The 26463-nt window shown below is 44.0% G+C and overlaps 2 protein-coding genes across 11 annotated transcripts; one reads left to right on the top strand and one right to left on the bottom strand.

Moving 5' to 3' along the window:
* Nucleotides 1–641: 641 nt before the first annotated feature.
* Nucleotides 642–11731, top strand: TRIM25 (tripartite motif containing 25). Of its 5 annotated transcripts, none has more exons than XM_066980107.1 (10): nt 642–1373; nt 2299–2394; nt 3327–3560; nt 4101–4257; nt 5210–5314; nt 5721–5804; nt 6250–6315; nt 6948–6974; nt 7363–7476; nt 8143–11731. In XM_066980107.1, the coding sequence occupies exons 1-10, from the start codon at nt 732–734 to the stop codon at nt 8673–8675; spliced, it is 2058 nt and encodes a 685-aa protein (XP_066836208.1). In that variant the 5' UTR covers nt 642–731; the 3' UTR covers nt 8676–11731. The 5 variants fall into 5 exon arrangements, with proteins under 5 accessions (XP_066836208.1, XP_066836210.1, XP_047920210.2 ...); XM_048064253.2 differs by having other exon boundaries at nt 643–1373; nt 7348–7476; XM_066980109.1 differs by lacking the exon at nt 6948–6974.
* On the bottom strand, nt 9808–26373 carry LOC106034684 (meteorin-like protein). 6 transcript variants are annotated; one of them, XM_013178950.3, is made up of 5 exons: nt 25277–26373; nt 24679–25065; nt 22958–23367; nt 21428–21487; nt 9808–18926 (listed from the first exon to the last, which is right to left on the bottom strand). In XM_013178950.3, the coding sequence occupies exons 3-5, from the start codon at nt 23289–23291 to the stop codon at nt 18610–18612; spliced, it is 711 nt and encodes a 236-aa protein (XP_013034404.3). In that variant the 5' UTR covers nt 23292–23367; nt 24679–25065; nt 25277–26373; the 3' UTR covers nt 9808–18609. The 6 variants fall into 6 exon arrangements, with proteins under 6 accessions (XP_013034404.3, XP_047920222.2, XP_066836222.1 ...); XM_048064265.2 differs by having other exon boundaries at nt 24973–25065; XM_066980121.1 differs by lacking the exons at nt 24679–25065; nt 25277–26373 and adding an exon at nt 24247–24636 and having other exon boundaries at nt 22958–23066; nt 23151–23367.
* Between the last annotated feature and the right edge of the window lie 90 nt (nt 26374–26463).

The following is a 26463-nucleotide window of genomic DNA, read 5'->3' as shown; positions in this document are numbered from 1 at the left end:
AGGTGCTTTTTGGTAAGGCACACCGCAACGCACCACTGTAGGAATGTTCTTTTGCAGTCATTGCCAGTGACCAGCTCTCAGGTATCTTCAGGCGTTTGTGTCCCCTCAGGCGCGTCACAAAGTCCTGACCTGCAAATCCCTGCGGAGCCATAGGTACCGGTGGAGCCATGCCACATTTCCTAGGAACTCATCCACCCTCAAGCAAATTACATACCAGGTCCCTGAGCTCCTCTGTCATAGCCAGGTTATGCTGTTGCTATTACTGAGCAGTTAATCAAATTTCCATACTTTATCTCCTGACTAACTTCCCTCTGTTAGTCTGAGGAAGAAGCAAAGCGCGGAGGAAAAAAAAAAAAAAGAGAGGAAATACATTGAGATGGTTTCTGCGTGCACACAGCCGTAACTTGGGTGCGTTAACGGGAGCTGCTTCGCCCATGCTCGGTGTGTAAACCAAACCGGGACCCTGCTGGAACCGGGTAGGCGCCCCCCGCTGTGTGCCCGCCGCGGGACCGGCCGTACCGGGGGGGGTCCCGGCCGTACCGGGGGGGGTCCCGGCCGCCGCCCCCGCTCGGCGCAGCCCCGGGTGCGGCCGGGGGCCGGTCCCGGAGCCGCCGCGCCCCAAAGCGAGGCGGGGCCCGGCCACGTCGTTTGCCGGAAAGCCGCAGCCCCAAGTTTCGTTTCTGGGCAGCCGAGGAGCAGCGGCGGTGGCTGCGGGTGGCACGGCCGGGACGATGGCGGCGCTGACCCGGGCCTCGTCGGAGCCGAGCCTGGCGGCGCTGGAGGAGGAGCTGACCTGCTCCATCTGCCTCTCCCTCTTCAACAGCCCCGTGACGGTGCCGTGCGGCCACAACTTCTGCACCTCCTGCCTGGAGCTCACCTGGGCCGGGCTGGAGACCGGCTTCAGCTGCCCGCAGTGCCGGGCCACCTTCGCGGGCCGGCCGCAGCTCCGCAAGAACACGGTGCTGTGCCGGGTGGTGGAGCAGCTGCAGGGCTGCGCCGGGGGCGAGCAGCAGCAGCAGCAGCAGCAGCAGCGGCAGGAGGATGAGGATGAGGAAGATGAGGCGGTGGCGGAGGAAGCGGCGGCCCCCGTGTGCTGCGACAGCTGCCTGCAGGCTCAGGCGGTGCAGACGTGCCTGACCTGCATGGCCTCCTTCTGCGCCGAGCACCTGCGGCCGCACCACGACAGCCCGGCCTTCCGCGACCACCAGCTCTGCCCGCCCGTGCGCGACCTGCAGCAGCGCAAGTGCTCGCAGCACAACAAGCTCTTCGAGTTCTTCTGCAGGCAGCACGGCACCTGCATCTGCTCCCTCTGCCTCCTCAGCCACAAGCTGTGTCACGCCAGCCCCCTGCAGCAGGCCAAGGCTGACGCCGAGGTGAGCGGGGCAGGGGCAGGGTGGCTCGGCTCGGTCCAGGCTGCAAGCCTCCTGCCTGTCTGTCCTCCTGATGTCTGTCCTCCTGTGTGAGCCTGAGCTCTTTGGAGGCTCTGCACACCTCGCCCTGCCCTTGCCGAGGCGAGGAGAGGGGTTCCCAGGCTGGGGTCGAGGCGATGGGCAGCCCCAGCCTTGAGCCGTGCTGGCTGGCGAGGCTCCCAGCAGGACTTGGCAGGGAGCCGCTGGCTTACTGAGAGCCTGTAGGCACCGCTTGCTGCTGCTACGTTCTTAGAAAGCAAAGAGCTATAGAAATACCCTAGAGCGATCTTGAGCACGTGCTAAGTAAGAGCCAGGAGCAGGTTCTCCAGGGAGCAGCAGGGAAGGAAACCTGGCCTTCGTGTTGTACAGCGCAGCTAAAAATCAGAGGGTAGTTGACGAAAACACTGAAAAGTTAGGTGGCCAGACTCAGTGAGCACCGATATGGCTTAACTGAAGACAGCCTCCCTGACTTTGCTTAGCAGCATCTTAAACTAAAAGAATAGCTAATCCACATCTGAGTGATAACATTATTGAAGTGAGAGGTGAAGAGCAGTGTTTACCTAGTAAACCTAGTTTTACCTAGTGCCCAAAGTCCAGCCTAAGAGATAAAGTGTATTTTCAGCACTGGGAACAGCTGTGCTGATGAACAGCCCTTATCAAGAGAGTGACTCAACAATGTCCCTCTCGCTGTTGGGAAAGGCGGAGCCGCAGGGAGGGTTCTGGCTTCACAAACCGGGCATGTGCAGGAGAGCATTTTTACATTCTGTAAGGTTTAAGGAGCAGTGGGTTTTAAATCAGTAGTACTAAATGCTTACAGCGGTTATTTAAAAGTTTCTACAAATACAGCAACTCCTTTTTCTAAAATCTTGTCTGATCTCCTCTACTGCAGTCAGCACTGAAGAAGAAACTGACAGAGCTGCATAATCAGAGTGAAAAAGCTACTCAAGCAATGAACTCTGTGAAAACGAGCCAAAGCCAAGCTGCTGTAAGTGGGTACCTTCCTGTTCTAAACACTGTCCGGTCGCTTGGTGTATGCTGGCTCCTGAGCATTGTTGATGCTCGTACTCTTGTGACAATAGCTGTAGTACCAAGATTGCATTGCCAGAAGACCTTATTGGGAGGGAACAGAAAAGAGACATTTTGGCAGAGTCAGGCAGCTCCATGGCAGATGGGAGCAAATGCAGCCGCCTTACAAGGGCTTTGTTCATGCGAGTGCTGATGTACCCGAGCGCTAACTGGGCTCGAACCCATCCATTCCTGTGCACCAGAAAGAGTGCATCTGTGCAGCCTAAGCTAAAGCATGAATGGGCAATAATAGCTGCACCGTTGCTGAAATGTGGAATGGTTCTTTCCCATAATTTAACACAGCCTGTCCTTGCTCGTACCGAACGATTGGGGTTGTCACGTGCTGGCTGCTGGATTGGGTACATCTCACTTGTACCGTCCTTCCTGGACTGGGTGGTGGGGACCAAGAAACTGCAAAACTGCCAGGGTAGCCCTTCTGTGCTCCTCTGGAACACCTCTTGGAGGATGGGGAATAACTTTATATTAACTGAATATGCCGCAAAGCACATCTCTGACACAGGAACAACTACAGCCGTGCAAGTGGGTGTGTGGTGTCAAAGCTGGCAAAGACCTGATATAGTTCCACTTCTTCTAACCACTAGATGGCACGGCTGGCCTGGCCTCTGCCCAGCAGCCCCCTGGAACAGAGGCTGACAACTGTCTTGATTTCTTGGGAGTAAATGATTTTTCTTTCCAAAGAAAATAGGAATGCATAGATTTTCTATTGCGAATGTCAAGTAATTAGTTTAGATGTTCCTCAAAGACTTTTTTTTTTTTTTTGTAGTAGCAGCAGCACTTTTTCCACAAACTGTTCTTTTGAAACCAGTGTCTGTCTGTCCTTGTTTGCTTCAGGAGACAGCTGCCAGAAAGCGAGATTTGATGAGAAACGAGTTTTTGGAAATTAAAGCTTTGATTGAAGAAAAAGAAAACCAGATCTTTAAAGTAATTACAGAAGAAGAAAAAAGAGTTTGCAAAAAGTTTGATTACATTTATACTGTTCTGGGAAGTAAGAAGAATGAAATTCAGTCTCTCAGAGACCAGATTGAGATGGCACTGACAGAACATGATGACGTTCTGTTTTTAAAGGTAATAAGTCCTCTAGATGCAAATCTAATTCTTCAAATTTCTAGAATGCAGAATCACAAAAAACTGCTGTGGCAGTCCTGCTCTCCAGCCACTTTTATTCAAATGACAATGCAATCATGTGCAAGAACCTTCTGTAAAAAGGTGTACTGAGAAGCACACAAATAACAGTGAAAGAGCACTGGAACAAACTTCTGTCCAGTAATTTGCAGCCCCTTCCCTCACCAGCCTCATTACTACTTCTGCCACAAGCAGAAAAGTCAGTGAATGAGAGAACCCATCTCTGTGAGGTGTTACATCTCCATACTGTGATGAAGTCTAGTAGATCTTTCTCATTGCTTTAGGTATCAATTAGGAATTACTGCTTATGGTTTGATGAGTTGCTGTTGAAAGTTTGCCATGGCTCATGTCTGACCGTCACCTTTGCTTGTTTGCATTTGAGCTAAATGCACAAAACCTACTCCATTTAAAGTAACTTGGTTGTATTTGCCTACATCCACCACAGAAGGTGGTCTGCATGAGATGTTTCATTTCTCATTTCAGAGAGCAGCAGCACTGCAACGAGCATCAACAAAAGAGGCTTTTGTGCCTGTGATTGAAATGGACCAAAACTTGATACATAATGCTTATCAGTCTGCCATTAACCTTAAAGAAATTGTCAAGCATACAGTGAGTCAGCCTAAGGAGAAAAGACCAGAAGGTATTGTATCGTTTAGAGAATTGGTATTTTATGATTTGTTCCTTTATGCCTTTGAGATCAAGTGAGGGATATTCTCACTGCAACTGAAATATCATTAAAAACAAACAAACAAACAAAAAAACAACCACAACTAGTGCAGCAAATAGAGCTGGTTAATATAAACTGTCTTCCAACTTCTGTGGTCCTCCATTTCCAAACAAAAACGTACAGTCTGCTGTAAAGTATAGGAGAACAAAATGTGCTAGTGTCTCTTTACTCAGTACTTACCCAAGTATAGATAATCGGGACACTATGCCCCTCTGGCACAACTTGGCCTTTATTCCTTAGAGTAATTTACATTTTTATTATGCAGCAGGGTTGGACACAGTCACGGAATCACAGAATGTTAGGGATTGGAAGGGACCTTGAAAAATCATCTAGTCCAATCCCTCTGCCGAAGCAGGAACATCTAGATCAGGTCACGCAGGAATGCATCCAGGCGGGTTTTGAATGTCTTCAGAGAAGGAGACTCCACAACCCCCCTAGGCAGCCTGTTCCAGTGTTCTGTCACCCTCACCATAAAAAATTTTATTCTATTTAAGCAGAACCTCCCATGCTCCAGCTTGCACCTCTTGTCCTATCATTAGATATCACTGAGAAGACCCTGACTTCATCCTCCTGACACTCACCCTTTACATATTTATAAACATTAATAAGGTCACCCCTCAGTCTCCTCCAAGCTAAAGTCTCCTCCTCTCCAGCTCCCTCAGCCTTTCCTCGTAAGGAGATGCTCTACTCCCTTAATCATCTTTGTGGCTCTGTGCTGCACTCTCTCAAGCAGTTCCCTGTCCTTCTTGAACTGAGGGGCACAGAACTGGACGCAATATTCCAGATGTGGTCTCACCAGGGCAGAGTAGAGGGGGAGGAGAACTTCTCTTGACCTACTAACCACGCCACTTCTAATACACCCCAGGATGCCATTGGCTTTCTTGGCCACAAGGGCACAGTGCTGGCTCATGGTCATCCGGCTGTTTACCAGGACCCCCAGGTCCCTTTCCCCTACGCTGCTCTCCAACAGGTCAGTCCCCGACTTGTACTGGTGTCTGGAGTTGTTCTTGGCCAAATGCAAGACTCTACACTTGCCCTTGTTACATTTCATTATATATGATATGTGGATGTCAGGATATTCAGGATATGTGGATTTGAGGGGAAGACATAATACACCCTGGAGTGATTGAATTACCCAATTGTAAAGGTACTAACGGTGTAAACATTGTAGAATGAAGCTCTACTTACCAGGTTAAGCAAAAGTATCTTCTGGACTGGGGCTTGGGTAACTTCCATGTAGTTCCAACTTTGCCAATCACTTTGCCATCACTTAAGTTCTAATCACATGCCTGAAAAATATGATTGAAAAAATGTCCTTTTTCGTGCATAATTGTCCTTGGCAATACAAACAATAATGTAAAATATTGCCATTGCAGAGAAACAAACACCTAGGAAAACTAAGCCCCCTCTAGCAGCTGCGCTAAATAGATCCGTTCCTGGGAAAAAGCTGCCTGGACCACGTAAGTACTAAAGAACATCATCCTCTCCTAACTAAGGTTTTGCCATTAAATAAAGAGCTCAAGCAGTACCCAAGAGCTGCTTGCTCTAATGGGGATGCAGCGATTATCTGTAATGAGCACTTTTGTGTGGGAAGGGGAGGATGTTTTGTGCTATTTAGTGATGGATGCCGTGTGAGCTGTAAAGAAGCAAACTGCACGGATACAATGGTGCATTAGCCTCAGGGTGCATGTGTGCTTGTGGTGTTGTCAGCGCAGACTGTAAAGCAAAGGAGAGCTTCCCTACCCTCTGGTTCTTGCAGTACTTCACTGCCCTTCTGCTTTGCAATGCAATGGAATATTTATTTTTCACTTGTGCAAAATGTCTATGCTTTTTTGATGGATTTGTATGTAATGAATCCTGCTTATAAGCTATTCATGTTCTTTTTTTTTTTTCTCCCTTCACAAGAGCGTACGTACAAAGAGAAAAAACCGTGCCAGATTCAAGAACCTTTGCAGGAGGAGGCAGATAACCGTAAGTGGTGATTAGCAGTGGCCTTACTTAAACATCTTGCTTAAAGTCTAAGGCTGATGTAGACAGTCTTCGTGGCAGGGTATGCTCAGGTCTTTCAATGCTGTTTTATCCAGTTACTGGTATTCATGTGGCATTCTGGCCTCTTTGGAAGGTCTTCCATGTTCTCTTTTTCAACTAGATCTAAGTGTTAAGAAACTACTTCTGTCACTTCCACTGGGCTCCTGAAATACAGTCGTTTCTGTTCATGAGTCCTGTGTGGGGAGCACTCAGAGGTGTTTGCTGTGGATCACTTCATAGAATCGATGAGCAACTCCTGGTGCTGCACTAAAAATTCTGTTCTAAAAAAGAAGCAGCCTACGTGTCTCATGGGAATAGGCTTATTACCACTTCCTCTAACATGTTGCATCCAAGGGTAGAGATGAAGCTCCTTCCAGGCTTATGACCCTATGAAATAGGAGGCAAATAGTAGGTTGTGCTTCACGTGCAGTATTCCAGTATGGGTGTATTTCTGTGTGGCTTCAGCATGCTGGACTGTCAGCTTTATCTGCTGATGCAGCTTCAGAAGAGCCATGACGATGGTATTATAGCTGACGTGGAGACAACTAACAGATAACTTTTTTTTTTTTTTCCAGCGGACAAAAAGTTTCCCATTTCATTTGGTAAGTTCAAACTTGAGGATACTTATTCTAGTCTTCATTGACTACTCTTAAAATGCCAAGTAGATGATCACTGGTATTGGTCTATCAGGCAAAAGTTCAGCTGTTGCCTCTGAGGAGGCTTTTCGTGGTCACTGTGAGAGCTATCAAGTACTGAAAGAAGTTGCCCAGTGGCAATGGCATTTTCAAAACTTTACAAGACAGGGAGCAACCTGAGCTAATACTGAAGTTAGCCCTCCTTACCGAAGTTAGCCCTACTTGCAGCAAGGAAGCTAGGCCAGATAACTTGAGATCCACTCCAGCCTGAATCTTTCTGTGTTAAGCGTGCAATGTTTCTTCCCAAGTGGCCAAACTCTCTTTTCTTTTGTCAATACAGGAGCACCAAGCACAGGAGCAACAAGCACGGGAGCAACAAGCACAGGAGCACTAAAAGCTGCAGCTGCGGCTAATACAAAAGATCTTATTAGCAGCTTTCTTCAGAAAGACAGAGAGGAGCTTTTGCAGTGTAAGATGCCAACGTTACACTATGTAAAGATGAACTTTCTGTGCTTATTGCACTGGTGTTACATGACCTTTGTAGTTATCTGATGAAGTTTTTGAGGGGGTTTAGTTAGCTAGATAGCCTTTGGAGCGTTATTAACTAGTTGTTACAAGTGAAAGTTTTGGAGGATAAGGAGGAAGAAAGTTTACCTTACTAAATAGTGGTTCTTTGCCAGATGAATCAAAATTAACATTCTGTATTCATGTATTTGCCAGAGCGTAACTAAAGTTTTCTTAGTAATGACTTTGGTTTCCCCCCAAATGACTGCATTAGGGGAACCTAGAAATACAATGAAACCCACTTGATTTTTCTTTGAAATTAAATGTAGGCTCTTTCACTGCCAGATCAGTAATCTCTCTCTGCTGCCGGCATATATTTGGGTGGCTAGAGAAATTTGTGGGGACGCAGGAAGGAAGGAAGGAAACCTGTCCCTCCCTGTTTGCCTGCTCTGCAACATGGAGCTGCAGTTGAACCCAGCAGCTGTTACTGCAGCCCTAAGAACTGCCTACGCTGCGGAGGAGAGCTGAGTAGGGAGATAAAGATGCGTAGGAACACGTGTTGCCTTCACAGGACTGTATAAATAAAACTGCACTGCTCTTCACTACCTTCAACTGATTCATGTCTTTACAGATGCTGCTAACATCACCCTGGATTTCAACACAGCTCATAACAAAGTGCTTCTGTCTGACAGATACACCAAGATGTCTGTCTCAGACAGCCCCCTGAATTATAACCACCACCCTCAGCGTTTCACCTATTGTTCCCAAGTGCTGGGGTTCCAGTGCTTCAAGAGAGGCATCCACTACTGGGAAGTGGAACTGCAGCAGAAAAACTTCTGTGCCATTGGCATCTGCTATGGCAGCATGGACCGGGAGGGGCCAGACAGCCGCCTGGGTAGGAACAGCAGTTCTTGGTGCATTGAGTGGTTTAATTCCAAAATTTCAGCCTGGCATAATGATGTTGAAAAGAACTTACCCAATGTGAAGGCTACCAAGATTGGTGTGCTGCTGCACTGTGAGGGAGGGTTTGTGATTTTCTTGGCTGTTGGGGAGAAGCTTAACTTGATATATAAATTCAAAACCCAGTTTACTGAGGCACTGTACCCTGCCTTCTGGGTATTTTCAAGTGGCACTGTTCTCTCCCTCTGCCAAATGAAACAGTAAGGTCTGATATCTTAATGTAGTTTGCCTGGGCATTTACATGCAGATAATCATTCCTTGCAGTAACTCATCTTAGTAGCTATAACATGTATTTTACAAGTTCATGAGCTATTAACTTGCCTGTCTTAGTCAAAGCAGTCTCAAAAAATGTCTTAAGATGAATATCAATAACTTTTAATAAGTTTGGGATATCTGATGATTCTTTGGTCTGAATTGCTAAAGCCTTTAAATAGTAATTTAGTAAAATGTTGATGACAGTAAAAAAAAACACAGTGAAAGGGTTTGCAAAAACTTTGGCTGTGCTTCCAAAAGCAGTTATCATATGATCCGCTCCTAAAAGGCTGCAGTAGCTGCTGTGACTTCTGCAGTTTCCTGTAAAGGATTCCCAGATGTAGTTTGCAAGTCTGTGTTTCACAGGTAGCAATAACTGAGAAAGAAACGAGGAATTCCTTGAAAAATTCAGGTTTCAGGCTTTGAGGTAGGTCTCAGTTTTACCTTAACTCTTTCTCTATATTCAGACCACTGTCTGTAGTCCAGATTTACAACATACATGTTCTTAGTGCGTGATGGCCAATGCGATGGCGCGGAATGAACTACTGAAATCAGTAAATTCAGGTCTTGTGACAGCTATAAAATTAAGTATGACAAATGTCATCAGAATGGAATGCAGATATTTTTAGAGTTGATGGATAAGAAATGGTATCAGAATCACCAGGTAATAAATTGCTGAGAAGAGTTAGTGGGTTGAAGCAATCTGTCTCATGTTCTGACCCGGAATATGCTTCACATAGGAGGCTCTTCAGTGTTTTGTGTGTTGAGGAGTTCATGGAGCCTATTTTTGACCTGCACAGGAGCATAAATGTGCTGTTCACTTTAATTTATGACAGGAGACCCTGCTTTCTTTTCCTCACTGTGAGGCAGGATATTCTCTGCTGGCATATTTTCAGTTGCTTAGTTGGTAGAGACTGGATTTCCTACGGTGTGTTATGTTACTGGAACTCTGATTTGAGGAGCACAGTACATAGAGAATATTTCCTCTGTGCGTGAAGCCTGCACACAGGGGAGTCTTTCGAAACAGAGAAGGAATTAGCACAAAGGAGAATACACTTCAACCCCCACTGGAATGGATTTCTAATTTTCCTGGTGTTCTTTCCTTTGGGTTGTAGTATGTCTCCAGAAGTCCTCACCATGTGCGTAGGACTCTGCACCTCTGCATTTCTTAATTACAACTTTAAAAGAACTGGTAGGCAACCATGGTACTTGGATCTCATAGTTGTTGGGCCTGTATCTTGGTGACATCTCTGGACTTACCATGCTAGCTCTAATTTCTTGGAGTAGGCCATGAAGAACAGAGAAAATTTCTGGACTCTGATAGGACTGAGAAATATGCACTGAGAAATAAAACACAAAGCTACAGTTGATAGTTTGAAAGGAAATTGTTGGAATGCTCAAAAGAATCTCTGACTACGTTTCATATCGATTGAAGTGGGAGACTTGTAGGGATTTAGGCTTTGATGTCTCCGTTTACTTGGTTTGTAAACTCTCAGTACATTGTCGCAGGTAGCCTAAGTCCAATAGGATGTGTCTATCTGTTTGGCCAGAATGGGATATGGAATTGTTGCTGGACCTAAAAGTGTAACGGCTGTCTTTGGAGCGGTTGTCCTGTCTCAGGAGTCTCAGCCTTCCAAAGCACAGTCAGCACTAAAACTGTCAAATTAAGCAAAACATTTTGAAAGGTGAGGAAGGAGGACGTGTCCTGTTCGAAGTAAGAAGTGCACTGAAAGCTTCTTTTTTCCTGCAGTTCCAGTTTGTCAGCTGTGGGGACATGAGCAGTTTGGTCTGAGAAATCTTGTCCCTTTAGCTGCCTCACCATAGTATATGGCTGCAGACCCACTCAGTGGGGCGCTGAAGGAGTACACTATCCCCTTCATGGGGGGGAAAAAAGTGCTTCAGCAGCTTGTGCAGTGGAGAAAGTCCACCTCTTCTCGTCTTCTGTTGCTTGCTCTTTGACTTTCAAAGGGGTGTTGGTGTTAACCTTTAAAGTCTTTGGGCTTCTTTAGACATAGTGTGGAGTGACACTCAACAGTTGGACTTGATGATCTCAGAGGTCTTTTCCAACCTAAATGATTCTATGATTCTGTGTTCAAGCCAACGAGAGAAGAGTTCTTACTCTGCCACACTGGATAAGGGTAGATTCTTTAAATGTGACATGGGTATGTAACACATTAAGACATGTTCTGGTTTACGATGGGAAGTGAAAAAAGCCTGTCCCCGCACTAGTGATTCCTGTTTATTTTGGTTTTGTGTTTTGAATGAATCAAAATAGTAGAATGAGGGTCAGTTAATTTGGAACAAAATGAGAAATGCACAACTGGGTTGTCACACTTCTGAAAACTGCTATTTCACTTAGCTTCAGAGAAGACATCCTTTACATATATATCTGCCCCACCATTTTTATATATCATTAGAATAAAATATCAGTTACAGCATGATAAATAACGACAACTGAAGTGTTTTTACTCAGCCAGTAAGAGTATCAAAGCTGTACTGGTTTGTAAATGAAATGTAGACATGAGCATAAATTTCAATTACACTTCTCTTTTTAATACTGCAAAGAAACTGATTATCCAGTATAGGAAGAGAACTAATTCTGGTGTTAATAAAGCCATAAGTATGTGGAATGATTTGCATATTAATGTGTAAGTGATGGTAACTGGATAAACGCTTGCCCACTGAATGCCCTAATCTGCATTAATTTAATCTCTTCTTCAATGAAATACATCAGTAAAATACTGCACTTAGAAAAATAAATGCTTATGTAAGTACAAACCTGATGATTGTACTGGTATCAGCCATGTGCTTCAGTATGTACGCTATATGCTATTTGATATAGATGTTTCAGCTAGACATCCTTGTCAGGGCAGTAGACATGGATTTTATGCCATCTGCTTTATTGTTGTGCCTATACATTTTTTAGAAGATGACTGTTGCTGATCTTTTCAATTTTCAAGTGAATGAACTGATATTTTGAATTCAATAAATATTCTTGGTAAACTCTACCTCTAAGTATTTTGTTCAGTGTCTAAGTTGGAATAAGCAGTAAAGAAGGCAGAAATAGATGCTATCATATGCAAAAGGAGACCAGTTATTTGTACAACTCAGTAAGTTAGACAAGAATTGGGGAAGACAAAAGGACAAGAGCTGCATGTGCTGTGATGTCCTCTGGACTGAGCCACCTGCCTGAACTATCTCTGTCTCCTTCATCTGAGCTACGCACCCTTTACTAGTAATGGTTTATCCTAGCTGAGGATGAGATGAACATCCCCTCCAACAAAGGAACCTGCAGAGACCTTTTCAGGTAAGCAAAAATGTCACTAGTTGGAAGAAGATAACAATTAAGAACTAAGTATGTGCAGTGGGATTGTTTAAAAAAACCTTACATGATCTCTAGTATCTGCTAGCTCAAGTGATGCCAGGAAGTGGCAATGGGTGATGATTCAGGTTGGATATCAGAAGAACGATCTTTGCTGAGAAGGCTGTTGGGCACTGGAACGGGCTCCCCAGGGCAGTGGTCATGGCCCCAAGCCTGCCAGAGTTCAAGAAGCATTTGGACAATGCTCTCAGACACAGGGGTTGATTTTTGGGTGGACCTGTGTGGAGTCAGGAGCTGGACTCAGTCAGTGATTCTTGAGGGTCCCTTCCAAATCAGTATGTTCTGAGATTCCTAATAGCAGTCAGCGAGGTCAAACTAAAGGACTTGTGGCTTGCAATCTGCCTCTCCCTGGGACCAGTGGAAAGCAGACAGCTCAATAAAGTTTTTAAAATTAGCCAAAACAAAGGCACCCATAAAACGAGTTACAAATTGACTTTGCCACTTTTCTCTGAACGAGCATAGCTGATGAAGGTTTCTGGGAATAAATTCTGTGAAGAGTTCCTAGAGAGTCAGTTATGATACTTCTAGATCAGGAGAGGCAGACAGTAGGAATGCTGTAATTCACATTAATTAAGGAAAAATACAATCCTCATCTTCCCTTCACTAACTACTTGCCCCACGATGTTCTTGGGATTAAGAGGTCAATTAGATCTGCCACAGTTTGGCCTAAGCATCCAAAGCTTACACAATTCCAATACAAATAAAGTATCTTGCTCCCATGTAAACGTGACTGACAACAGCCTGGCTCTGGAACACATACTGAACGCGGAGAAGCCAGCATGCACCTTACTCATACACAGTCTGTTTTCCTATCTGCTCGTATCGTTTTCTCTTCATTTAGCTTTATGACTTTTTCACAGTAAAAGGAACAGTGGAAGGGGACTGCAAATGATCTGGGAACACACATGAAAACATCTATCAAGACACTTCTTAATGCTTGTTTCTCTTCCTACATTAAAATAGGACTGGGCTAGCGTTCAACAGACTGCTTCCATGCCCAGTTCTGACTCCCTCCCATCTATTCTCACCCCTTCCTGATCCCCTCTCAATTGAGGGGCTGCTACTTCTCAAATAATGTCAGTTAAAAACATGTCATGGTGTGGTCATTGTACGACTCCTATTCAAAGTTCATGTCATTTAGACTTTCATTGGCAGCGATTTTGTCCCATTAAAAAGTTCAAGACAGCAATTTGTGAATCTTGCTCAGCCATGTAGAACTGCAGAAAAAAAGGAGTTATTTCAAAAGTCAATTAATTGTGATCTGTCAGAGTGCTTCTCATTCAGTTTTTTTCCAGGCCTTGTCACAGGCTCACATCTGTCAGCCCTGTGTTTCCCAGGCTGCTATCAGATGCCGTTACATTGAAAATAATGGGCTTATTCACACCATTTACTGGACTTCATGTGGTAGACACATTTGTATATCATTTTACGGTGTAACAATTCCATTTACATAAAATATAGGCAATTATGTGAGCCTGGCCAAAGCACTAAGCAAGGGTAGGAGGAGCAACCATTAAAATAATAAAAGCTAATTGAAAAGAGGCAGATAATTTAGGTGAAAATACCATCATGAGAAATTCTTGATCCTAAATTAGTTCAACAGAACTTTAAGGACCCAAGTTCATTGTATTTTATCTGTGTTTGAAAACATTAAGAAGTTTAATATACAATGTAAGAAAATAATTTGTATTTTTTTTAGAGTACCAACACTCTATTTCAAAAATCTAGTAGTTTTTGGTGAAGGAAGGAAGGGCTTTTTTCTGCTTTAGGGGTAGGTTTTCCCCCAGTTTAGAAGCAGCTTCCAGATTTGCCTGTAAAGGATCGTTGTGTTCTAGGAACCTGATCAGGAATAGCATTGTTGCAAAAATAATCTAGCAGTCAAGTCATACATTCATTTTACATGAAACTGATATTCAGGCAGTTTAACAATCCTTAATCTTGGCACTGTAATTGGTAATGAAGTTTTAATTTGGCTGCAAATTCTCAAGGTCACAGTGAAGAGGGCTGTTGCTCTATGGCATGCTGCAATGTCAGGTTTGATGGCATACCTGGAACTCCTTTATTCCTTGTTGGCCCCTGATTCATTTCAGGTACTTGTCTGTGTACTAATTCCTTGAAGACAGAGCAATGGTTTTCTCAGACACTAAGAGAATTATATATCCTGAGGCAAAATTATAAATATGGTAAGTATGACTGTATTAATTACAGGAGCATTTACTATGCATCTCCAAAGTATCGCTGTGCTGTACTAAAGCCAAAACACATCACTTTGGAATAAAAAAGTGTTTAAAAAAATTAAGTACTCTTGAATCTGATTCCCCACGAGTATTTTGGAAGCCTTGCTAGATTTCAGTAGAATGGGATTAGGACCATTTAAAAGGAGGAAAAGATGGTATCTTGGTAAAGGTCAGAAAAAGAGAAAAAAAAAAATACTCTTCTTCCCATGCTGAAGTTAAGCCTAAAGATCTCAGTGAAGAATGAGCTCTGAAAAGAGGTGCTAAAACCTAGGACAGAGAGAAAACACATGCTGCTTTCTCAGAGCCATTTTAACTGTCCAGCTGCGAACAAGTGCTAGTGATTCTGAACTAAGTTAATTCTGCAACACGTTCAGAAGTGTCTCCCTTAATCCTTCTCATCTCTAGCCATCTAAAACTGCTTTAAAATACAGACTCTCACTGACAATAGTAGACATTAGGTATGTGGGTCAGGAGCAAAGCCCAGCATAAACCCAGATTTCAGAACTTCAACATGCAGCTCCTGGCCCTTCTCACTACAACTCCGGACCCCACCGAAAGCCACAGCTTTGCCATTTCAGTGTGACATTTTACTTTGTTACGCCAACAGGGTTCTTACACTTCTGTTTGAGACACAAGTTGAGCTTACAGTTCAGCTAAAAATATTGAAACGTTTACCTTGAAAAGTACTAATAGAATTGGAGAAAGGGAGTGAACGAGTCACTACTCTAACAAAGGGTATAAGCCTGTACTCATGCAATTAATTTCCTACAGAACAGTGTGTTGAAAATTCAGTGCACTTGAAACTACGCAGAAAAGGCAAAGGTAGACATAAGGAAAAGAGCAGCTGCATTCAAAAAGGGCCAAATTCACTCGGGTGTAAGCCAGCCAAGCCACATTCAAATCAGACAAGAAAACTTAGCCCCCAGTGTCTATTCACAAACTTCTACTTCATAGTGTTGGTCCAGTCATTCAAAGACTCATTAGAGATTCTTACAGCTCTTTTTTGTCATTCAACAAACTGGGGAAACATCCTGTCTATCTTTTGATTCTCGATCTACACATCGGGCACGAATCCAGCAAAGAACAAATGATTAAGTGCATAAAGACCCCACTGCCTTATGAAATGTTACTGATCAGAAGGATTATGGAAAAGGCTTCACTTCCTTCCTGGAAGAGGCTGAAAGACTTAAGCTTGCGATGCTAAAGGGGAAAATGTTCAACAGGCTTTCCTCAGTAAAAATATTTCATTGGGTTAAATTTAACGACGGTAAAGAAACAACATCACTTGCTTGCTTGCGGTTGCTCACAAATGGGTTGAGCATAACTTAGTCCCCCCTTTTCCCATAGTCCATCTAGCTCAGATCACAGGGTTTGCACTAATGAGAGCTGGCACCCAAATCCCACCAATAATTGCCTCTCTGCCTCAGCCCTCGATTTGTGAAACAGTGATAGTATTTCACTTCAGATCCAATTCTCCTGCACCTCTAGTTGGAGAAACTGATCCCTAAAGCTCAAAAGAAACAGTTGTATTAGGCTTCTGGCATCCTTACTTTGTTTTTAGGTACCTATTCCCTGAAGATTCCCTGTGCCCTTGTAACGCTGCCCGGCCTTTGTTTACCCATCGCTAATGCTGGCATAATGTCAGAAAACCACGGGAAAGGAAGGTTTCCATTCTTTACTTCTAGGTATCCCTGCTTATATTCACTTATTTTTAAAACTCTCTGCTGGGTGCAGCACAGACTGCTTGCAAAATTTGTTTTGTCTCAGTCTTTCCAACTTCTTGCTGCCTGAGAAGACCACAATGCGTACATAACTGCAACTGTTGGCTCCTATTATACACAAGCTAACTCAACAAGGAAGAATATTCACTTTACCTTTTACTCTACTGAGGCTAAGGACTATTTCAGCTAGAAACTGTAACACAAGATGCGAAGGGAATAAACATTGCTTGCTGCCCTGTGTAACTAAGAAACTGCACAATATTGCCTTAGGCTGACAATTTAAACCACCCCAGGAGACAAAATTAAAGTGTCCTGCTTGTTGTTACAGCTCCTTGTTCCGATAACGGTTGTCCATCCTGTCCCACTAATAAAGCTACTGAAATTAAGTAGTGTATAACCTGATCTTATATTACTCTTCAAATACTTCCCTGCTCTTCCACTGCTTCTGATTTTCCATCTCTTCCAGCTTTCCCACTGTTATTCACGCCTATATCTTGACAGTCTGTCTTGAAGTTGGAAGAAATTTGGACCTAGGGTAAAGAACTGAAGCACTATGGATTTTATGAGTGTTGGCACTCTATACATCACAGAAATTCTCTCTTAAATATTCATATACTTGTTCATCTTTCTAACTGCGTTTTTGTTTGGTCTTTGCTTCCAAACCTTTTCCTATAGAGGAAAACATTTGCTCCCTCGATGGACTATTTTCCAAGAATGGTCTGAGCACTTTGAAGTAACTTTCACCTTGTAAATTTTCTGTTCTTTTTTTTTTTTCCCCAGCTCTCTTCCTTTTCTTTCACTTTCCTATCTATTGTTCCTTTTCCTGTTTGCTAGCAAAGTGATAAGGAAGGCCTCTAGGGGAAGAGCAGTGCAATGCTTTTACTGGCTTTCTTTTTTGTTCTTTTGTTAACCTTAGTTAAATCAGAGTATTTGTTTAAAATCTAAAACAAATTAAAACTTAAAGATTTTCCCCTGCCAAAGCTTTTTATCCCACCACTTGTAAACATTTGGGCTCCTCTCTGCAAGTTACTGGTGTCACAATAGTGATCTCAACTCTATGCAATATATGGAGGCTACAGTGAAGCAGAATTAATATATTCAACATCCACAAGCTCTAATAATCTCTTCATTACGGATCACTGATTGCAGGAATTTCATGTTGCTCATTAGAATGCACACAAGCCTGCATAGCTGTGGATTAAATCACCAGATCACATGCACTTCGGACGTATGTTTCCTGTATGATATTTCACATCACACTGGGTTATTTCAGTTTTTCAACCAATTGCTAACTGAAGTACTTATTTGCTGGAAAAAGAACACATTGTTTCAAAGGGACAACGCTCCATGAAAGCTAATATTAATTATGGTATTAATGCTATTGAGAAATCGCTAAGGACCCTATAAAATGCAAAAAAACAAACAAACAAAAGAAAACACACCACAACACACACAAGTTTGCTATGTACAAATATAACAAATATACAAAACAAGAAATGCAGTACCTATCTTCCTCTGATCTATACTAAGACAGAGGTATCTCTCACATTTTATCTCACATTTACAGTGCAAATACCCAAGAGTACCCCATTTAAAATCTCAGTTGTAGCATTGATCTCCAGCTCTCAAAAGCCATGTACTTGGATACCTCTGTATATCCTCTCATACTTTACAAGAGCCAATTCTCTTAGCTCTTTCCTATCGTGCACTCAACAATAACTAGAGCTAGCTGTAGATCCAGTACTATGAATACTCACTATTACATTCCACTGCAGACAATGCTACGACCTAAACTTCTGATTATTTCAATGCCTTTCTCAACGAGCTTTTCTCATCTGGTAATGATACCAGTTCATATTAGCTTAGTGCAGTATCTCTCATTGGTCTGTCTGCACGTGGAACAAAATCAGATACTATCAATTGTGCTGAAATCAACAGAGATCTGTGGAATTACATCAGCTGTGATCCTGCCCCAGAGGGTTAGTTAATGTCTCTATTAACATACAGAAGGGGAAAAAAAATGGCAAACCTACCAATTGTTTGAAGGTTTAGTAACAAACGCTAACTATGGTTTTAGCTATAAACATAGGAACGTGGAAATGATGAAGTGGTGAGATGCCCAGGAATGATCTAATAGGTAAGAAGATAAATAGGAATCAAATGGAAGGGAAATCAACTGGAGATGGGTGAAGAGAGGAAAAAAAATAGAGAAAAAGCACATAGTAAGTGCCCAGAGTAAAGACAGAGAACATCATAATACTGAGCACTAGCTGCCTTCTAACTACAAAACAAAGATAGCCTTTTCAAAATTCACAGTTATTTTTTGAGGCAAATAAGATTTGAAGAGGGAGAAAGTAATGCAACCCAATTTATGGATTAGTGGTCAGAGTTTACAGGGCTCACAGAGCCATTATCTCCAAGAAATTCTCCAGGCTCCTGTTTTGCTGAAATTGTTAGCTTTAGCCCTTGGTTTTAATGCTGCTTCAGATTCAGTATCCAAAAACAGGGCTGAACTTTTTCAACTCTCATGTCCTGTGTTACTCCTGTCAATTGAGCTGAAACTCGCAGGGGTTGGCTCTTCTTTCTCTGGCAGCATGGTAAATGAAACTGAAATCTTTAAACCGAGGAGCACAGCCCAACCAGGCTTCGCCAAAATGTTCATTTCCAGTGAAAAGAAAATCTCCAGCTCCCTTCTTCACCTTGCACTGTAGCAGGGTTCGTATAGGGCCTCGCCATTCACCACTTGCTTCATCCTGCTGGAAAATTCTGTTCTTCTGTCTGTAGACTTTCTGGACGTTGACATCAACCTGTGACATGTGGTTCTCAGAATCGTGGGAAACATTTCGGATAGATCCTTTCACCACTAAATGTGAAGAAGACAGGAGTTGGTTATGGAGCAGCAGGTAAGTAGCTCACGTACAAGGAGCTCACTGAATGAAATAATTGGAGAAATAAATCTGTTGCATGGCTCGCATGGCCACCACCTACAGGCAGACACATTTCTGGGCATACATTGCTTCCTGTACAAAGGACGGTCCAAAGCCCGACACAAACAGTGCTGTGTGATGGAAGCATGCTTTTTAACTACTCAAATCAGCTATGTTTGAGAAGAAACGTATAACTTGTTTGATAATGCAAATCAGCAGTAAAGAATAAAAAGCACAGGAAAAGAGGTCAGCTCAGGAATTCAACTTTATGTTCCAAGTCAAAGACTGTCATAGACTATCTCCTTCCTGTCTCCATGGGACACTGAATTTTCTTCTTTGACAGCAGTAAAATAAATTGATTTAAGAAGAATTAGAATATGACTTATTTGGGAAAAATAAGAGCTTGTTAAACACTTTTCATTTAAATGTTCGAGGTTTCTTCCCTCAAAAGAAAACATCATCCATCCAGAAAAAGATACTTTCAGAGTCAGTGAACAGCATGCAGAACTCTTCAAGTGACTTTATTTGAAGCCCTATTTAAAGTCACATAGCATTCATGTACCTCTTTCTCCCAAAACAGTCCTAGCTGTTTTTTGGAAATTAGAAGATAAGCCATATTCTTTCTGAATAAAAGCATCCTTTACATCAACTGTGCAGAGAAAGAAATGTCCAGTAGTGCTTGCTGTCCTGAAGCAATCTCCCTCATTCTTGCTGTCCCCATTTTTCACAGCAATCAATTATTCTATTATAACTAAATTTATTTCAATGCCATAACCAGAGGAGGCTCAGAATGAAACGCACCACCATTTGGGCTTTGGGCAAATGAGGGGTTGTCGATGCAACTGAAACTTTGCCATACTTCTGCCACAAAACTCTTTCACTCAGGTACAAAGAACTCAATGGATGAAACAGAAAGAACATATTTCCGAAATTTCCAAGACCTTCCCATCTAACTCAATTTCTGAGGGAAACCAGGATTCTGTGTAACAGATGTCTCTGTTGTCCATCTCTCTCTCTCAGTGATAATTTTTAATCAGATGCAGCCAAGTCTATTGACAAGCTATAATGCACTTGTTCCTGGTGCTCCAAGTTGCTCCTGCACTGCTCAGGGCCTAGTGACGGAAGACCTCAGTCTTAAGATTAACTATAAAGGTCCTATTCACTCCCAGTGTCATTTACACTTTCATTAGCAGCTATTTTCTCTAATCAAAAAAGTTGATGATAGCGATTTGTGAGCTTAGGGCAAGGAAGTCAGGCCATAAATAGAGTAAGTTCAAAGGGCTATTTCTTCTGGTCTGTTGCTGCTCTAAGTGTAAATGCTCCCCATTGTGTGCCCTGGGCCTCCACATCTGTCAGTCTGTTTTTTTCAGGCAGTACAGGGGGAGAGTGCCTTGCATGGGAACTGATAACTTCATCAAGTAGAAACAATGGGACGGATTGCATCAATTAATTTAGATGAAAAAAAATTACCAGCTAAGGAGCACTATTTAAGGGAAGCATGCTCTGTGCTCTGGTTTTGTGTTAGCACAATGATGTTGGGGTATGAGAAAATTATCTGTAGTGTTTGAAGTAAGGCAATCCCTAGGAAGGAGTAGGAAAGCAGTTGATTCGTGTTTTCTGTTAAACACTGAAAAGAAATACAGCTATGAACTACATTTACATCTGTTCATAGGCACAGTTACAGCAATACAATTGTGGCCACACGGAGATACAGCTCTACAGCTTCATCTTTTGGACTTCTGTCTCAAAGAGGCACAAATTTTAATGTGCAAAATTATGGGAATAAAACAAATCACAATCCACAGGGAAAAAAAAAAAGATAGCGATATTGCAATTTAAGTAAAGAAAATAGGAAAAGCTTTTAACGTACCACCAAATCAGCATTTCTTATCTTATGGAATATTAACTGCTTTGTTTTCTCATCAAGCCTGAAACTGAAACAGCATGTCACTGAAGGAAGTTGAAATCACCTGAAATCCTTAGCTAAGTTACAAACAACTCACTACTTTTGTAGAAAGAGAACTAGGAAGTGTGCAAATTGTGAGGGAAGAGAGAGGACATGTTCATCATCTGGAAAAAAACAGATTAAGGGAATAAAAAGGAATGTAAATAGGGTGCATCATTTGTGCGTATGTGTGTATCCACAGGCATGTGACTTTGTTATATGTGAAAGTCAGCAGTACACTTGTGAGAATTACTTTTAGCTCGGTTTTAGATCATAACCTTTCTGCCTGCAGGAAATGAGGACCTTGAAAGGAAGCTTCTCCCTTTTAGGTTTCATTCCCCTCCTCCCAGTTCAAATTGTTTTTCACAAAGCTATTTTCCCTCTCAGATCAGAGTGCATAGTCAGGTCATTATTTTAAAAAATCAATCAAATAAATCCAAATAATCAATGCATATTTATAAAGTCAGAATGACTTTTCTTTAGTCAGCTTACCAAAATCACTGCTGCAAATAGCCATAAGAAGTTCCACATTGTCACAAGGACGGCACATAGCTTTAAAAAAAAAAAAAAAAGTCAGTTACTTATGGTACAATACTATGTCTCATTGCTAAAGGGCTAGTGACATGTGAGAGGAAATGGGGCAGAGGTACTAGTTTAAATAGCATTATGATCAGACAAAACAAAATTCTTGTTATGCAAACACAACCAAAGCAATGAAATAAGCACAGAGGATTTGTGCTTATGACAACATAGCCCGACAGCCTATAATCCCTTTAACAACTCATCAAACATGCAAAAGACATAGCAGAAAACACCAGCACCTGGCACACAGCTACCCTCCACCATTTTTGAACCTTTTCCAGTTTAGTTCTGTTCTGAACAAAAAGAGAGGGAAATCTTCCTATATTATCTCTGGTTTACAAAAAAAAAAAAAAAACAAGGAAAAAAACAGGCATCTATGCATGAGTTGGGTCCTATGATGACTTCAGACGACACTTAGCTCTACAGTCAAGGAATACTCCGGTATCGCTTACTGAAACAACATTAGCAATCCAGCATGGATGTGGTTGAATTTTAGTTGTCCACACACACATTACACACCCTGCTTGTTATCAAAAGCTCCTGTATCAAGTAGCGAGCAGCCAGGCCAATAAGAACTCCCTAATATAAGTGTGTTCCCCACGTTAATGCCACAAAACTCTAGCAAACAGCAAAGCCATGCAAAGCAGTGGCCTGAACAGGTTAACAAAAGGGGTATGACAGTCCAGAAGCGCTATGGTTGCTCTTTTATTTATTCTTTCTCTATTTTACAGGGCAGTTGCTTACTATTGTAACACGGCTTGAACACTCCCCTTATTTATCTGACCTTGGTTATCAGGTGTGACTTAGATATTCTCTACTAGGGACAGTGAGGACACAACAGCAGCAGTAGGTGGGTCCCAGTCTTTCAGAACTTGAATTGAAAAGAGCCCTCTTCATACATGAATGTTGGGGGGGAGGGCACTGATGCACATAAATGTTATTGGGTGCAAGATTTGTTAGTTTACGAACAGGAAAGAAAGGTAAATGAAGTTTCAAGCAACTTAGGTGTTTTTAAAAGATCAAATTTCCCATGACCATCTTGGTGAGACCCTTCGGTTCCTAACAAATTTAAACCTCTCCTAAACATGGGATTTTGACTCCCAAACCACACAGATGCTCTCTGTGACAGTACCTCCCAGGGGCTGGAGTCACCCTGATCACTCTGCATATACCCAGGGCCAAGCTAGCTGCTAAAGGAGGGACTGCGTTTCTCTTTATAATGCAGCATTTGCTCCTGTGCCTACAGGATTCCCCTGACAATGGAAATCTGAATACACGTAGCTGGTTATACTGCACCCACCAAACACTGTCCACGAGCTGGCAGAAGGATTTCCCTTGCCATGATAAACCCCTTCACCCAAACCAGCTTCCATCACTAGATACAGATGCCACCTTGGATCCACCCTGACAACAGAGCCCTGAGGCAGGCCCTTCTCTTACCCTTGACCAGTGCCATCTTTTTGAAGTCAGGGCCAGCAGCACTCTGGTTGCTCAGCAGCTCATACTGGAAGCTGGCTGTCCGGCGGCTGATGTCCCTCTGTGGGCTGGCCTGCAGGAAGAGGGCCACTCGTTGCGGCGTGTGGGCACTGAAGCAAGACACGTGGTGGGATCGAGCCCCTCCTGCCTCGCTTACCACCAGATGCAGCTGCCCAGCACGTTCCACGTAGATGCTGGCACCCTGGAAGTCGCTGGCTGGCTTGATGCAGACGGTGGTGTGCTGGGCACTGGGCAGGATGGGCTCCAGAACGACACGCAGGGCTCGTGCTGGGTACATCCATTCCAGGGAGCCCTCAGTGCAGCGCAGGTGGACCTGCTCCACCGCACGGGAACGGGGCTCCCAGCTCAAACCACTGCCAAGACAATACCATCAGTCCATCACTAACGATATCCACAGCACGGGTGGAACAGTCCAGCAGTTACCGCCCAGAGATAAGGGCCGTGTCTGTGCAGCTAACACCCTCCAGCTGGGCTGCCCTTCCTCCCCAGCCTCTGAGGACCTGCTGCAGGTGCAGCCGCAGTGCCACAGGGGACTGCTCGCACCTGGTGCTGCACCGGCTGCAGAAAGGAGCCTCAGCCCCCTATGCCCAACCACAAATCCACACCTGGATGTCTGCAGCATCCAGAAAAATGTTAGATTCCCTCTGTGAAACAGCAGCAAAAGCTTGCTGGGCGATAGGTCTTTCTAATCTCTCTGGAAAATCCCACCTGGGGACAGGTAGGTGAGAGCATGGACTCACAATAGGAGCTGCACAACGCTCTGAAAATCAGATTTAAAAGCCTACGTTGTAAAGTTTTTGTTTTGTTTTGTTTTTTTAATGCTGCTGGCAAGAACTCATCAAGAAAAATGGTTTTATTTGAAGCAGGCTGAGCACCAAGCTAGTGCAATTTCACTGCCTTCACAAGAGTTACTTCTAGCTGTATCACTCCCAAAAAAACAGACGAGTTCCAGCAGCAGCCCTGGCCGAAAGGTACCGACCACGACAGGCGGTGTCCCCTTTGCGAGGGCTCCGACAAGTATCCTCCTGCCCAAATGCCAGCGCTGAACCCTCCGGCGGGGCAGAGCCGAGGCTCGCCGCCGCCTCTCGCCCACGGGTACAACGGGGGAGCGGGGCCCGGGGCCGCGCTGAGGGGACGGGGCCGGTCCCGCCGCTGCCCCCGGCCCCACCCCGGCCCGGCCCTGAGGAGAACGGCGGCGCCCTGAGGCGAACCCCGGGGCCGCGGGCTCCTACCTGCCCCTCCAGCTGCAGTAGTCGGCGGCGCCCGGCTGCTGCCCGCCGCCCGCCAGCAGCACCAGCAGCAGGGCGGGGAGGAGGCCCCGCTCCGCCGCCATGGCGGCCCGGCCGGCACCCCCGGCGGACAGACGGCGCGGCCGGGCCGGGCCGGGCTATAAGGGGGGCCGGGAGGGGAGAAGAGGGGCCCCGCCGCCCCCGGCCCCGCCGCGAGCATCCCCGAGCGGCCGCAGCGCCCCGTGCGGCACTGCCGGCGGGAGGGGGGTGGCGGTGGTGGAACAAGGGTGTATTTGTCTTTAAAGTATCTTAATGCCATCAATAACAGCTTCTGAGCGCAGTTCAGGAACAAACCCAAGTCGTGTCACTGTAATCAAAGCAAACAGCGAATGATTGATGGAGATTCAATAGTTTAACTTCTGCTTTCATTATTACCTTTCAGGGGTCCGTGCACAAGAAAGCGTGAGGGCCTGCGATTATCATACTAAAAGACAGGCAGGGCCTGCCAATAATTAGATTTCTATATGCATTGCCCTTTCCATATTTTCAATGAACGACATGGGGAGCTGCTCTTTTGCAGGTCTGAGAGACCGAGGCTCTTTTCTGCAGCTCTTCAGCGTGGAATCGGGATTTTGCAGCAGGGCCAGGACAATGGGCTCCAGCGCTGCTGGGTGGCACAGGCGAAGATCCGCACAGCATTGTCAGGGGGGCTCCGTGGCCATCTGTTACCTTGTGGTGAGCAGCACGTTCTCACATTGCCCCCAGCCGCACCAGGAAACAGGCAGAGTTTGTGCCTTCACAGCTCTGCAGTTATGGCTTTTCCTTAACAGGAAAACAGATATCCTGAGAACAGGTTTAGCCCTCGAGAGCTGAAAGCTAGACTACTTGAACATTGTTTGGACCCCTACACAACCACTTTACTTTTCATTTACCAAGTATTTTACAGATTTATTTATCACAAAGCAGAGACAACCTCAGCAAGTTGCACTCTTGACTTGCGCTTCTCTAAAACCACACACTTCTCCACACGTACCTGTGGTGTGACTTGTTACACTTCAGGCAAAACTGGCTCAAGCTGGTGCTTTGCACAGTTCACTCCAGCAGTTCTAAAAACATTAAAAACGCATTAAACCTAGATCTTGTAATAACATTAGTGTCATTGATCCTCAATGCTCTGTGAAACTATTGCCTTACATAAGAGAAAAACCTGCTATCTATGCTTTGACCCAATCCTGAAGGGGAAACAACACACAATCAGTCTTTAAAAGGTTTGATTGTGGCATAATATGGGAGCTAAGAGGCCAGAGCCCATTCTCTCTTTTGTGCAAATTAGATCAGGGAACAGAGGAGAGGACTTGGGGAACAGAACTGACACCATGATAAAGAGCCCCCCCCGGAGGATTTATTCACTTCCAAAGGCTCAAACTAACCCATCTGCTGCCATCAGGAAAAAACATTGAGCCACTTGATCTCTGAACTTCTTCCAGCAGCGGTTTTTCCTTTCTGTGGAAAGCCCTGCATGTGTTTTGCCGACTTGTGTTCAGCATCCCTCCTCCTGCTCCAGTTTATGTTAACACCACATAACACCAAAACATCTGCTGTTAAAAACCTTACCTGTAAAGAGCAATTTCTAAATAATACATTTGTAGACCTGTCTTCCCCTTTGGCTAAATAAAAAGCACACACTGTTCTAATATCCCTAATAATTAACAACATAGGTAAGATAGAACAATCGAGACATTTCATCTCACTAGTGAAGTCTGTTCTTTTTAATGATTTTAAACAAAGTATCTATTATAAAGCCATACGAACTCAGCTTTTCCCCTCAGGTGAATACCTCCACACAGTACAAAACCCATCTCCTTCAACCCTCTTTTAACCCATTTGATAAAAGGTTCTGTAGCTTTTAAGTGATAAAATGTTTTGTAAGACCCAAGCAAGAAACTGCTAGCCATTATAAAAACTTGTGAATGCTTACCCAGGAAGGATGCCCCATATATACATGTAATAGTTTATTAAAAAGATGTAGCATGCATGCTACATCAGAAGCTGCTGGTCCAGCTCTGCAGCCCAGAGCATTGCCCCAGACAGCATGAATTTTAATGCTTCGGGCCATTTATGTGCTGAATGTTTCAGTTTATTACCTGTAATGAGGAGGCTTGCTGAACAAGCATAAAGGGAAAGGTAGAAACTGAAAGAAGCTTATCATACTCCAGCCCC

The sequence above is a fragment of the Anser cygnoides genome, chromosome 19 (assembly GCF_040182565.1).
Source record: "Anser cygnoides isolate HZ-2024a breed goose chromosome 19, Taihu_goose_T2T_genome, whole genome shotgun sequence".
Lineage (NCBI taxonomy): Eukaryota > Metazoa > Chordata > Aves > Anseriformes > Anatidae > Anser > Anser cygnoides.
The sequence above is the reverse complement of the archived record's forward strand: the minus strand, read 5'-3'. Positions and strand labels throughout refer to the sequence as shown.